Source organism: Dermacentor variabilis, chromosome 2 (assembly GCF_050947875.1).
Source record: "Dermacentor variabilis isolate Ectoservices chromosome 2, ASM5094787v1, whole genome shotgun sequence".
Taxonomy (NCBI): Eukaryota; Metazoa; Arthropoda; class Arachnida; order Ixodida; family Ixodidae; genus Dermacentor; species Dermacentor variabilis.
The window spans coordinates 106,158,957-106,174,440 of NC_134569.1; the positions used below are offsets into that span (position 1 = coordinate 106,158,957).

Consider the following 15,484-nt stretch of genomic DNA (forward strand, 5'->3'; position numbering starts at 1 on the left):
GTTTTCATCGATTCGGTCGACCTGGTCGAACCTTCTACCGATAAAGATCATGCGCCATGGGAATGCTGCACACATCATGGCACCAAACACGGCTGGGTCATTCACTGAACGTACCAATATTTTGAAAAAGTTAATGTAAGAAAAATCCAATATTAGATCATGGATTCGTGAATAGAAATATCCGAATGTCTGCAATTCTATTCGAAATCGAATATTCGAGTATTCGTACACCCCCAGTTTACAAGGTCAAAACCAAGGTGAAAATGTGCAAGTGGAAAAGGAAGGAACATATAAGGGTCATAGTATAAGTGTGACTTAGTGACTTTTATAATCAAAACTTGGTTTTATGCCAAACTCAGCCAAACCAAAAGGTATTGTTGCCACAAATAACTGCCACAATGTTATTGTGGAAATGCAAATAAATAAATAAATAAATAAATAAATAAATAAATAAATAAATAAATAAACAAACAAACAAACACACAAGCTATGTCTAGAAGAGTTACTTACTATGGAAGTCACTTGGGGGTCTACATAGACGAAGGGCAGTTCCGCTTGAGTGGCCAGCACATCAAGCACGTTGAGAAACAGGGCAGTCACACGGCGGAGGCAGTCAGTGCCAGACAGTAGCTGGCAGGACTCTCGTGTCATACGGGAGACTTTGCGGAATGACTCCCGTAGCAGCCGCCCCAGTGTCTGGTAGATGGAACTGGTGTCCTCTGGAGAGGCAGCCATCAGGCGGTGTAAGCTCGCTCTCCAAGCATCTTCTGCATCATCAAGTGGCGGTGCAGTCGCCGTAAGTGGAGAAAAGCTCGGCGAAGTATTGCTAAGGGTGAGGTCACCATCACTGACAAAGCTCTGTGATGATACTGACACAGGGCTTCCAGGTCTCCGAAAGCTGCCTTTAAGAGGTAATGAAATTGCAGGGAAGACAAGGCTGCTTGTGCAACTTGGCAGCTCCGAGTGATCGTAAAGGGGTGAAACACTACCAGCATCATCATCAGAGGACTCTTCCCGCCTGGGTGTCGTGACACTGTAGCGCACAGTGATGCTCGAGTCAGATCCAGAGGGCTGGACCACACCCGTGCACTGCACGTCAAAATTGGGGGGCGACCGGCGCCGTACTCCCCAGTTGAAGTTGTCCATGCTCTCGCCTTCCTGACTTTCCAGCTCGTACTCAAGGAAATCAAAGTCCTTGAAGATCCCAAACTGCTGGTCACTGTGCGTGCCATCGTCCAGTTTGCTGTCAGCCGAGACATCGTTGTTGGTGGCAGACACCTCCTCCGTGCTGCTGCACATGGAGGACTGACGCTCGGCGACGTCGCTGGTCTGGCTGAAAATGACCGAGGGACTTTTAGGAAGCCCAACACGTTGGCCACAGGCCGTCAACAGGCTGATGAGGTGCTCACGAGTTCGTCCCTGTGACAGCCAAGGGCGCCTCCAGCCACCTAGAGAGCCATTTTCACTGAAAGAATGATTATGCGACAAGCTACGCCTAGGGGAGCTCTTCTCTTCTTTGGTTTCATTAGTTTCCTCTTTGGTGTCTGGGTTTAGGCCTACAACAGGAGTTATGGAGAGGTCAAACGTAAAATCAATGGTGCGACCGGGCAGCTCTCGTTTGGCAGAAAACTCAGATTCCGCAAATGAAGTGCTGGAGGCAATACTAATGCAATCAGCTGTGGTTACACCCGAAAGGGACGCAGGAACTGACGAAGGTGGTGCAGCCAAGCTGGATGACCGAGCCACAACATGCTTCAAGATCTTTAACACGTCTTTCCAGTGAGAGCCCTCCACGTGGCGAGCAATGGCTCGCAGAAGGTCAGCATTGATTGTCTGTGCCGCACTTTGGATGTCCATGTAGAGAAGAATACAGTAGAGGACATTGAGCATATGCTGCATTAATGAGGGAGGTCCTTTTTCCACTGTCTCAACGAGGAAAGAGACGATGCCAATGAATACATGAGAGTAGGCATCATAGAGGTACTTGACCACACACTTGGTCCACTGCAGGTTCTCTTTGCTGAAAGAGTGCTGGCTGTAGAGAGTCATTACTGTGGCAAGGTTTTCCAGCTTTTGCGATCGCTCCATGCACACCTGGGCAATGGCCCTTGCAGCACGGACGCACAATGGAGCAGGGTCATCGAAGTTCAAGAGTAGGTACGGCAGCAGTGCCATTACGTGAAATGGGAAAGCCAGCGATTCTGTAGGGTCCACAACTGGCACGTCTAGATGATGGGTCAGCTGGCAAAGGATGTTGATGGTCTGGTCAAATGCAGCTGGACTGGTGCAACCCTTAAGCAGCAGAGCATGCAGTCCAGGAAAGCCAGGCCACTTCATCTGGTGCTGGATTTTATCCACTTTTTCCAGGAAGTCTGTGTTCTCTAGCGGCTGCTTGCTGAGCACCTTGTCCAACAAGCGCAGGGCAAGTAGGAACTCATGCTCATAGTCAGAATCAAGAAGGGACACAGCGATCCAAAAGAACTGTGCCAACAAGGTCATTTTATCTTCTTGGGTGTACTGTTCATCAGCCATCTTCAGTGAGAGAGCGCTGCGAGAACGTCCCAGGCTGTTGCCCCGCAATCTTGCCTCGTCGTCTGTGTATGCACGTGACCTGGACTCACGGCAGTCAGATGTTGGACTTTCGGGCAGCTTTTTTCCAGAGTAGGAGACTGAGTACGAAGTGCTGCGTATATGAGAAACAAACGGGGTTCCAACTGGAGAGTCCAAGGGTGGGGGAGCACTCCTTCGGTTATCTTTACCAGCAATATTTGGTGCTGACTGAAAAATCTCTCGCATCAGATCATCAATTCTGAGGTTTGTGTCCAGAGAGTCAACACCTTCCTCAAGGGTGAGCATTAGCTCTGTTACATAACCCTGCATGTCTTCTCCCTGTTCGGCGACAGTTTCAACAAGCCGCGACAAGATGTCAACCAGCATGCGAGTCGTTATTGGCACGCGCAATGCACGAAAGATCTGCAGCGAACGGCCTGCATAGTGACGTGACGAGCACGAAAGTGCCAGCTGCAGGGCAACTTGTGCCCACCGCTGCTCTATGTGAGCCTGCGGAAGAGAGTCCTTGAACACGGTCACCACATGATGAACAAATGTGCTCAGCTGCTCCGCACTTTTCACGGTCCACACTTTGGCTGTGATATCTTCATAAGCCCATAGGGGTGAGTCTTTCTTAGAAGCAAGGAAGTCGATTAGGGCCTTGATTGTTGCTTCAATGGGCCGTAAACAACAAAGATCTTGTTCTAGGTCTGTGCCTCCCAGCTTGATTCGCACAGTGGACTCCGAGTTAGGCTGGTTGCTGCTAGACTGAGCATTGATTTGGCATCCTGTGGTTATCGTCGTTGTCATAGTTGTTGTTGTTGACGATGAGGTAGCTGTGTTGCACTGGCTGGTTGATGACTGGTCTTGAACCAAGGTGGCTGCAGTTGCTGGCGTAGGTTGAGCAGACGTGGCATCAATCATTGACACTGGCTCCGTAAAGTTGGTGGTGGACAGCACACGTGGCTGGGAATGTATGCCATAACCCAGTTGGCGAACACGGTTGTCGAGAAGGATGCGTGCAATCCCCAGGTGGTCCCTGTGCTGAGCCACAACGACAAGCAAATTGAGCAAGAGGCGAGTGCAGTGTTCGTGCACAAGCGGTCGAGCGTGGTCGAGCCCGAGGAAGAGCACGTGGAGCAGCATGGGCAGGTGAGGCCCCCAATCCAGAGGCACGCCGCTCACCACAACATCCGTAAGCAGCATGACCGCCAAGTTACACCTGGACAGAAAAAAAGAAAAGTACCACATGAACCCAAAGTACAGTCAATGCAATTGCTACTGGACCTCATTGCAGCCTCATGTATCTTGATAGATTTTGTAGTAAACTTGTGATGATCTTATGATGACTTTGTGATTTATCTTTGTGAACCTTGTTGAACCACTGTGCTTGTGCACTGGCCTGGGTCACCTGCAGGTTATTTCAGTTACAGACACTGTGGGGATGCGCGACTCACGCGCGTCCCCAGATATCTTGTTTTCCCCCCATCTCCTGCAATCCCGCTTCACCGCGTGGCCTGCGTGACGCCCGCGGCGGTCGATGTGGTTGAAGCGCAGCGCGAGAGATGGCGCGAGTGTTGCGCTGTTACCAGCGGGGTTACTCGGGTGCGGGAGCGGAAGGCGCTCTCTCTTTGGGTTCGGGAAGCAAGCGGGACGGACGTGCCGACCTGCGCGTGCGCCAACCCATGCTTCTGCGAGAACATCTCGCGTGACCGCCCTCGAACGCGCCACCGTTGGCGTGACCGTACACGCGAACGACCACGCGTTGGGATCCACCGTGGGGCGAACATATTCGCTCGCTACCAGGTCGCGGTAAGTCGGACTTCTAGATTTGTCGCGCGCCCATCGGCATGTTTTGTGGATAGCAACTCGGCTAGCAGGCATTCATCTATGAAAGGTGCAATAAATGCCCTTGTGATTGTTTGCACTACTGTGCTGTCGTTCCTTTGTCCCAAGAGTACGGGAGGAGAACCCCACAACATATATCATCTACATTAATTATCGAGCCCTGTGAAGAGCCTATCCCAAAACAATTATGGTAAGCAATCTAGCATACATCTTAAAAACAGGCAAAACACTCAACCACTCGAGACATCATGCTGTCAAGACATAGTCGGATTGATTGATGGCGGTTCAACATCCTAAAATGACACAGGGCATAGGAGAGATGCTGTAGTAGATGGCTCTGAGGTTCTTTTATTTGCATCAAAGCATGGCACATGAACATTTTTGCCCTTAGTCCACCTGAACTCTCATCCTGTCATAAATGTGGATGATTGTGTCTTTTTCATGAGATCTATAATTTCAACCCTACTCTAAACGAATACCTAATAACACATCTGTCATATATATCATCCCATTGGCATCACACACTTAAAGTTGGTGTACTACCATCTTGTCAAACAAAGTTGCGCCAGGATTCCTTTAGTCCAAGAACAAGTCTGAATTGGACACCGTGCCTGCTTCCATTGCCAAGATTCCGGACAATGCAAGCTTTAAAACAGCCGTAAACAAGACATTGTGTTAAAACTTTATTGCTGCACATGTATGTCTTTGTTGTTCATGTATACCACTCCTTTCTGTAATACCTTCTGCTTTGAAAAAGTAACAAATAAATAATGTGGCCTAACCTCAAAGGCGTAACACAGTAGGTGTCTGGCTCTAAGCAAATATTTGTTGCAGTGCTGTTCACTGCACTTGAACACTCCTTTCAACAGTGTTAAAACAAGAGCAGGAAAAAGTGTTTAAGGAGGTCCTAAACCACCGTACGAGCTTGGTGAAAAAAATAGTCTGTGGATAGCATACGCTGCAGTGAATATCTCAGCCAAATTTTGCAGTCGCGCATGACACGTGAAGTTCGCAAGTGGAGCACCAGGTCATCTTTTTCACAAACACTCTCTTTCCAACAGCAGCTTACTTCTCACTGTTTACGGGCGCTATATTTTGTCATATAACATATTCACATGTGCGGCTGCTAATGGCCAACAGCAGACATCAATCAAGAAGTGTGTTTTGATCAGTGTGCTTCTTCCTACTGTTACTGTGTGCAGTAGAACCTCATGAATACAATCCCATTATGTATGATTTCCTGCACAAACATTCGTGATCCAGACTGCAAAAAATTACCCAATTGAGTTAAACTTATTTTTTGCCGGTTCATACGTTCCCAGAAAACACGATCTTTCGACATCAATGTTCAGTACATCACTGCACTGTGGTCGTATGATACATTTTGGGGCCACTAGATCCCATGTAAACAAGAAAATGCGTGAGGCGCGCACAATCGAAAACAGTAGTCGCCTGCTGCAGCAGCTTCACCACAATACTCGACCGCCCAACTTCTGAAAGAACACCAGCATTCAATCAGTGTCTTATTTCGGTACCAGCAAATCTCTTCCAGGGTCGTTGCATGCCACATTCACAGCTATCGCCACCAACAACATTGCCATAAACATCTTCACCAATCTGTTTCACAGCGTGTGCTGCCGTTGGAAGTGTACTGCCCGCCTTTAATGGGCGATAACCCTAACGTGCTGCTGTTCCTTGCTGCGGACTTCTATCATATGATGTGTTTTCCAGCCGCTAGATCCTGTGTAAACAAGGAAATGCGCAAGGCATGCGTGACTGAGAACAGCAGCTGCCTGCTGCGGCAGCTTCACCGCAATACTTGCCTGCCCATCTCCCGTGAGAACGCTGGTGAGCACTCAGTTTCTTATTCCGGTACCAGCGAGTCTCCTCCTGGGTCGTTGCACGTCGCATTAATAGCTACCGCTGCCAACCTTATTGCGATAAACATTTTCACCTATCTGTTTTACAGTGCATGGGGCACAGTGCTGTTGGAAGCTCACTACCTGCTTTCAGTAGGTAATGACCCAAATGCGCCACCGTTCCCTGCTGCGGGCGATACGATGTGAATGTCACATTTTTCTCCAGCGGCATTCGGCGTTGCCCACCAGCTTGATTTAGTTTTGGTTTCCCGTCGCCACCTCAAAGCACTACGCAATAGGACAACAACAAAAGGTGCCAGGAGCCACGAGAGCACCACAAGCCCGACACCTGTCGAAGTCTAGATATCACGGCCGCCCCAGGGTGCTGTGATGAGTTCACTTGCTCAGCGCACTGCTGCTCGCTGAGGTCAATCGGGTTTGGCACATCGTAGACGCCAAAATCGGAAACAGTGGCATCTGTGCAACCACCTGAAATAAAATTTGAACTCTGCACCATGGTGACATTCAGTAAGTGGAGCGTTGTGGGCATGTCCCCCCTCCACCGTAGCTTTCACAGTGCAAGGCCCTGAAGAAGGAGCCAGAGCAGCCCGAAGGGGATCATAGGCAACCTTCAGATGCCAATAACTCTGCTTCTGCTGCACACATTGAAGTACACTTTGAGCCAAAGTGTTTCTGAAGTTGTCTATTTTTACTTCGAATTGTGGGGATGCACGACTCTCACGCGCCCCCTGATATGTTGTTTTCTCGGATAGCTCCCGTCTCCTGTAATCCAGCTTTGCCGCGTGACTTTACTGTGACAGTTGGTATGCTTGCAGGGTAGTACGAGAGATGGTGCGAGTGTTGCTCTGCTAACGCCACCTAACAGCAGGGTTACTTGGGCGCAAAAAGGAGAAGGCTCTTCCTCTTTGGCTCGAGGTCGGCAAGCGGTGCGGACATTCTGCGCATGCGCCGATCCGTGCTTCTGCGAGACCGTCTCGCAAGGCCTACCCCGGAATGGACGAACACGATCATTCGAACGTGCCACCGTTTGCGTGACCGTATGCACGAACGACCAGGCGTTGGTGTCCAGCATAGGGCGAACATATTAGCTCGTTATCCGGTTGTGGTGAGTCGGACTTCCACGATTTGTCGCGCGCCCATTGGCATGTTTTGTGGATAGCAACTCGGCTAGCACGCATTAGTCTATGAAATGTGCAATAAATGCCCTTGTGATTGTTTACGCTACTGTGCTGTCGTTCCTTTGTCCCAAGAGCCCCACAAAAAGCGTTTCTCGACTTCGATGTAGAGTGGCTCAGGGCCCCTTTAATACAGCAAACATATTAAACACTTGACTTCATGATGACAAGTTTGGATGTACTATACTACACTGGCACACTACGGTGTACATAAAAATGAAGTATGAAAGCAGCCACATACCTGTGAAAGCCTACCACAGGCAGAGAGCTTTCTGGAAGAAACTCGGACAGTGGCGCATAATAGCCACCGTATTCCGGCATTGGCAAGGGATGTGGCTGAGGTGTCTCTGGCTTTGCTTCTGATTCAGCCGCCCGACGCAGCAAGGCAAAGTTGTCCAGTGCTTCTGGCTCTTCATCTGGCTGGGATTCCTGCTGACAAAAAGAGGAGGCCTTCACTTAAATTTTTGTTTTAATGCTGCAATCATTCCCCAATTTCAGCAGGCTGCAGAGAAGTAGTGTGTCAAGAACATGGCAGAAAAATAAAACATAATTTATTGTATCCCACCTTCATTACTTTGATGTGCAATGGTTGTATTTAGACTTAGGTGCATTGTTAAAGAACCCCAGGTGGTCCAAATTTCCAGAGTCCCCCACTACGGTGTGCCTCATAATCAGATTGTGGTTTGTGGCACATAAAACTCCACAATTTAATTTTTGACATGCAATGGTAAAAAAATAAAAATGCAGACTCATACCGATGTGCGTGTGTTGAGATGAATTACGCAACCAACTGCCATATTCAAGAATGGAACTTAAGTTTTGCGAAGAGGCAACTTTTAAAAGTACAAATTTACAGAAATTTCAAGCTAAGTTTAAAAAACTCCACTTAGGGCCCGCTTATGAAAGTCTCACTTTTCTGTGTAATCAAGTGTAATAGTAGTGAGGCTAGAAAATTTTAAATTCTTCTGTCATAAATTCAGGCACAAGTAAACGATCGCAGCTTCAGCACAACATTGAAAGTAAATGTTGCAGCATTTAGAAGAAATTTCGTCAATTATTTTTTGTCTGGCCACAACTGGCAGCTGTCGCTACACTGTAGCCATTAATATAATGGTCATTCTGTTGGCATCGCATGTGCCTCACTAATGTCATGTGCGTCGCACTGTGTGTTTTGCTTATCTTTTTTTTTTTCAGCTGCCACATGTGTTGCATTTCCTTACTCTTTCTTTATCCTTCGAGAAACCGTGTGCGTATGTTGCATCTATTTTTTAGTGGTCCGCATGCAGTGTGTCTTAGTCATGGATAAAAAGAAAGCAAACTTTTCTGCAGAGGATTGGGTTCTGCTCGTCACCCTGGTACAGAAATACCAGGACGTCTTGGAAAACAAGAGAACTGATGCAGTGTCAATTCCGACATAGAAAAAGATGTGGAAAGAATTGGGGACTCAGTTCAACAGCCAAAACAATGTGCAGCTGAGTAAGTAGCAGCAACTAAAAAATGCTGGGAAAACATTAAGAAAAAGTAGAGGAAGGGAAAGGCTGGAGACATGCGGGAAATCTTGCGGGATAAGCAGCAGCAGCAATGGCGGTACAAGTAGGCCACATTTCTCAGTGTTGGGAAGCAGGGGGAGCATTTTGAGCACCCTCAACATGGCACGCTTAGAAAGTAGGTACCACGTGGTGAACTCCAGATCATTATAAAGCTCCACTGGGTTCTGCCGATCCCTCGGATCTCTATGCGAGGGCCCCGCATATCCGTACGCGTTGCCCTCGTCAATTTCGTCTGCATGGGCACAAAACTCTCCGAACTAGGCAAACGTGTTGTCGTAGTTGGCCATTTTGCTTACGATAAGTACGGCCAACAGTACGAGTAAGGTAGCTAAGAGGGTACCTTTGCGGCCACTCAACTTATCAGTACATAAGTGCGACAAAAGTATGACTTAAGTAGAAGGTTGGGTCTTGAAACACCTTAAGGGTCAATCAATCAAGTCATAATTAAAAGGCTGGTTTGTGAATATGACGGTAAGAGTGAAACTATAACAACCAATTTCCACTGATCTCACAGCATGGTAGCTTGATGCTTCCCTTGTTCCTTGTTTGTGCATCACGGTTGTGTGAAGTCTAACCGGTCAAGCAGGAAAATGTCTCGGCAGGCTACGTGGCAATAGGAAGCTTACAACTTTGATGGAAGAACAGTCAGTTTAAATTTATATAAAATTGAATATTCTAGTGGCCAACACAGTGCAGTAAGGAGCCTTAGTGTCTGTGTGTTGTACAAGCTTGCAGAGGTTACAAAGTCATATGTGGCATCAGTGTCAAGTAATCCGTTTCAACCAAGCATGGCATTGTAATCTTGAGGTTTAACTGTTCCACATAGATGTACCGCTATCTTTTTAAAAATTTTCTCATCTGCATTGTTTCTAGTATATGTCATGCTTCTTTCGTGATCAAGTTTCAGTTGTCAGAAAGCCCCTGTACCACCTTTTTCTTTCTGTGTACACTGTTTACAGTGAACTGCTACTATTAAAGGCCAACAGTAACGAAATTTAACTTTGGCTATATCTGCTATAGCTGGGTAGCATATAACAATGAAGAAATCTTGGCAAAGCCAAGGGGCTTATAATTGTAAAGTTTTCTTGTTGGCAACTTTTAAACAACACCAAAGCAAATAACACGTGCACCTGGTGGTTGTTGCTATGAGACAAGTCCCAGCACACCGTCTCAGAGATTTTTTCAGCGCACTGCGGGCACGGAGCGCTCGGTAGCAGCTTGCATTGCCACGCACCTTGAGCTATGTCCATCATAGAAACCAATTTTAGTATGTGGCTGTCAGAGCACCTCGCCAGTGAGAGAGCTCATCATGGCACCCCGTGGTGGCCGTGGTATCTATGCTACGAAGATACATGCAACTGTCAACCGTATAGTGCAATGTTTGCCATGTGCATAGCAAGGCTGGAGTGTGCGCTCGTGCTGGTGTGCTCAAGTTTGGCGATGCTATGTGGTGTGGGCCGGCTTTGTACTGAACCAGCTTGACCGATGGATAGTAGCCAAATCCAGATGGCACATTTTTGAAGTGCTATAAAGCATTCTTGCGGCTTGGACGTATCTCAGAGGTGATGTCAAGGAGTCACACATTCTAGGTCATGCGCCACTTCCGGCAACTGGTAAAGATGGCATTTTTTTTTCAGTTTTGGTATCAAAAACAGCTATTTTTGCAAGCTTTGCATGAGACAGGAGAACTGCTTTTAGGCTAGTAGGTGCTTGCTGAAAGACATAATTATATGAAATTATTGTATTAGTATTTGCAGGATGCTTCCAGTCATATTTCAAACTTGAAATATTGCATGGTGTATATACATATATCCTTTTACTTGATCTAAAATTTCATTGCAATTGGCCTTAATGAAAAAACACATACAGTAAAACCTCATTAATTCAGATTTTATGGTGCCAAAAAGAGTGTCCGAATTAACCAAATGTTGAATTTCAAGGCTATCAAAAGAACAATAAGCAAATGCTTCCTTCATCAACATGCTTCTATTTACTGAATATATCAGCAAATCTTGTTTCAATTTTGAATAAAAGCAGTGCAGAAGCTGCAATTATCATCAGTGCTTGTATGGATTATCAATTATCAGTGCTTGCAGCGGCAAAGGTCTTGCGACTTTCTTCACAGTGCGGCCGTGGCGCAAGACCCACATCTTCATCAGAGATGCTTTTCACTATTGTGTGCATATCCCATCTTTTTTTCTGCAGTGAACTGGTCGCCAACAGATTTTCCGTCCATCGCAATATAGGTGGATTTGATGCAAGTGTGCGAGCCACATTAGAATCACTCATCATCCTTGAAAGCTTCCACCGTGTTTGTAACATTGCGTGTGGATTGCACTCACTCAAAATCAAACTACTAGTTGCCATAATCGCTGCAGAACAGACCGTGGTCGTCATCTATGTGTTCGTGGATGGTGACAATGCCATTCTGATGGCACACAGCCAGCATGCAACGAGTCAGAGCGAAACTACTGTTTGCCATAACAGCGGCAGACAACCATAGTCGCTATTGATGACGATGACCATGCAGTTATGAAGTACAGTAAGACCTCGTTAAACCGTGCCCGCTTAAACAGTAGTTTAATTTTAAATGTAGCAAAGTCAAATCCCCGACTCAGCAGCCATTGAACATAATACGTATTGTATCTGCATAAACCATACCAGCTTATTGCATACGTATCAGTTAACACGCAGCATTCCACTTTTCGTTGCAAAATCACGGCTGTACAGCGTCCCGGCAGAGCTACAAGCCTCAGAGACCGGAACGGCATCCAAGCGCAAACACAAAGCGTGCTTGGAACAGTGAAGCCACATCAACATCAGCCTCATTTCGGCGCCGTGCCAGAGTAGGAGCATTGTGGCCCTTGTTGTAGTGTCGTGCAAGCTAGGACAAAGACCAGGTGCTCAGTATAGAAGAAAAATTGGACATAGTTCATGCTGTCGAACGTGGCATGAAGTCGGCACTGGCACGCGAGAGGTAGCTACGGCTGACTAGGTGTGTGGGAGTTGGAATACGAACGAGAAGTTGGTCGGCAATGCTGCTGCGACCGTGAAAATACATAAGCTACAAGGTTTGACTTCTCGAGGTTTGACATTTTGCGATCGTTGCCTCTGTTATTGCCGAAGCGTCACCTAACGACAGTGATGAGGATGACATGGAAAGCGACAGCACGGGCAATTCAGGCCCGACAGTGGCAGATACAGCACATTACGTCAGCCTCATGCGGTGTTTGCTGAGAAGAGAGGGCTGGCGGAAAAGCTGGCTCGTAGCTTGAGTGAGTTTGAGACCACCGTCGTCGCTGCTAGCCTGCCGCAGCATCTAAAAAAATAACATACTTTTTTCGCGTAACATGAATAAATACTGCATGTTTTCTGCCATTTCATTGCTCTCTCTCGTAGTTCCGTTTTTGACAGGTAAGTGGGCGATATCATGCTACTTTGGTTAAGCAGCACTACCATTTAGTATGAACTTTTTCCGAGCTCCAGCCAACTGCGGTCTAAAGAGGTTTCACTGTATCTATAAATGCTGGTTCTGAAGGAACGGAACCCTCATGCACTGAATCAAAACGAAACTACTGTTTGCAGCACCTACTGCAGACAAAACTGTGGTTGCCATTGGCATGATCATGGTGATGGGATCATGCATGGTGACCATGTAGTTCTGAGAGCATGCGGCATATGCAGTGTCATGCACGGCTGTAAAGGCATAAATAAGCATGGTGCGTTTCAATGTTCCTGTTATTCCCATATGATTTCCACTGAAGACCATGGCGATATGGACTCCGCCACTTTGTTTTGGGAGGACGCTAGTGCCACTTCTGCATAACACATTGGCGGCACTCTGCGCTCGCTGAGCTCACAGAACAAGACAAATTAACCGGTGTGCAGCCAAATAAACTCCGAATTAATGAGGGTTTGATGCCATTAAATAATGCATATGCTCGACAGGAATAGAGGACGAGTCCGAATTATTTGACATTCTGAATAAATTGGTCGAATTAGCGAGCTTTTACTGCATTTGTTACTTATGTAGTAAATAGCTAGAGTTCAAGAGAAAATCCCAGTCATAAGGCTGCATCTTTCTAAAAAAATGTATTCTTTCATTTATTTGTTTGTTTCCTGCTTGAGACATTATGCGTGAAAACATCACACGTGGGCATCCCATTCTTGCACATACAAAGGTGAAATATGGCAAACCAGTTCTGCGGAAGCCCACAAGGTGGAGGAAGGTTAATGAAAGGGAAGCGGTTGAGTGTTAAGTGGTCAGTCAGGTAAATGACAATTTTTGCTTTCAGAAAAAGATCAAAGCAAATTTCTTCAAGAGATGTGAAAAACTCATCTAATGCAGTCGTGGAGGCTCAAGAAACCACATACAGTAGAACTTCCTTCATATGTTCTGGAAAAAAATGTGAGAAAGAACACTAACTGGGAAAACGTACGATCCAAAGTAAATAAAAAATTTGACAGACTCAACTATTGTTGACATCTACGTAATGTGAATCCCTTTGGCATGTGGCACGACACGCCGATGCATGTCAGGCTGGTGGGGCTTCGGCTGCTTGAGATGTATTTTGTTGTTTTCTTATTGCATAGTGTTTTAGGACGGCGAGGGGAAACTGAAATGAAATTGAGCTGGTGGCCAACACCAGATGCTGCCGAAGCAAGACTAGTTGCTCACACTGCGCCCCCTGCAGCAGGAAATCGCGGCACGTTTCGCGGCACAAATCGCGGCACACATCGCCTGGAAGTGTGCACTACGCTTCTAACGACCACTAGGGCCCACGCTCTGTAAAACAGATAGGTGAAGATGCTTATCGCAATACAGTTGGCAGCGATAGCTGTGCATACGGCACGTGACAACTCAGGAGATTTGCTGGTACCGGAACAAGAAACTGAGTGCACACCTGCATTTTTACCCGATATGGGCAAGCGAGCATTGCAGGGAAGCTGATGTGGCAGGCAGTTACTGTTCTCGGTAGCGTGAGCCTCACGCCTTTTCTTGTTTACATGGGATTTAGCAGCCGGAAAACGTATCATACAGTTGCAAGGAGGAGACAAGCACGAATGTTTTTATGCAAGGCAAATGCTGAAGGCACCGGTTGACACTAGAACACGGCAGCCAAAGCGCCCAACCAACAACACTTCATTATCGTGTCTTGTCTGCACGTACTGTTTTGCATCATAACACCATGGCGGCGAAACTGGAGCACTGACCCAGCGCAAGCAATTATGGCCCGGCAAAGGCACACATGTAAGACTTTAAACGGAAGACATGAACATCGGTTCTTGGCTGTACGGATGACGGGCCTGGCTTTTTGGGAGCAATCTCGTACGTCACATCTGAAAGCTGTCGCAGGATTCAATAGGGACCTGAATATCACAACAAAAGTTTTTCCGATAGGCCTACACAATGAAATGGTGACTAACAGGAGCACGAGGGAGCCAGGTAAATACTGCAGGTCCCTATGGCGCATATCATAGCAGGACTTCAGGGCAGCCTGGGAATCACTGAGGCGAGCGCGGGCAATCTGACGGGCCTGTGCTGCCATAGAAAGCACATCAAGGGCGCAAGTGGTCTGTGAATGTGTGACTTGTGGAAGTACAGTGTCCAGGGGCAAAGCTGGATCACGGCCAAACAGTAGATAAAACGGTGAGTAACCTGCAGTGTCATGGCAGGACAAATAGGCGAAGACAGTATGCGAAGGTGACATATGGCAGAGCAACATCCCAGTCCAAGTGGTCTGGACAAACGTACATAGCTAGCATGTCAGTAAGGGTTCTGTTCAGTCGCTCTGTGAGACCGTTAGTCTGTGGCGTCCAATCTGTGGCGTCACAGACTATTAGTCTGTGAATTAGTCCAGGCGAATCGTGGACGCCGAAGTAGACGCCTTTGAAGGACGCCGTGGATATGCGTTGCCAGCACTCGCTTGTCCTGTGTGCAGTTTGGCACTACTTTACTGGCCTTCCTCCAGCTCCGCTGCTCTCTAGTGTTTGCGATAGCAGAGCCACGCACATTCGCCTTCTCCTTTAAAATTCACTTCTGACGCCTTGTTGCTTGCGCTTCCTCGAGAAAACAGACGGCACAGTGCCAGGCTTGAGGCGCTGCCTTTTCAATGACATCCCGAGGCTTTGCAATTGCTTGCAAAGGGCGGGAAGCAGTGAGGCAGGCAAGTGTGACGCGATATCCAGTTTTGCCGGAGTCTTCAGAGGGCGCCGCTAGGTGCGGCGATCTGAGAAATATTAATTAAAATAATTAGTTTTCACTCATTTCTGCTCAGAAAGAGGGTTTTTTTGGTCACTGTCAATGTGATAGCCGTCATTGGAGCCGTAAATCTTGGGGACAAATTTTTTTCTGTATCCCTTTAAATCACTTTGTCTTAACTTGCATTCATCATTAATCTGCTCAGCACATGAAAACTTCATGAAGTCCAAGAACATATGGTCAGGATGAAACATTCTAGAGGGTAAAAAATGGATGTTA

The 15,484-nt window shown here is 47.1% G+C and overlaps 1 protein-coding gene across 2 annotated transcripts in view; it reads right to left on the reverse strand.

The window, feature by feature from the left end:
- Positions 1 to 15,484, reverse strand: part of fry (microtubule binding protein furry) — a 43,558-nt gene that overhangs the window by 17,428 nt on the left and 10,646 nt on the right. The window contains exons 6-7 of one of the 2 annotated variants that reach the window (XM_075681603.1): positions 7,695 to 7,882; positions 511 to 3,772 (exon numbers count right to left, since the gene is read on the reverse strand). In XM_075681603.1, coding sequence (XP_075537718.1) covers positions 511 to 3,772; positions 7,695 to 7,882 — 3,450 coding nt within the window. Of the gene's footprint in view, positions 1 to 510; positions 3,773 to 7,694; positions 7,886 to 15,484 lie in introns of both variants that reach the window. The other variant, XM_075681602.1, reaches the window with a different exon arrangement.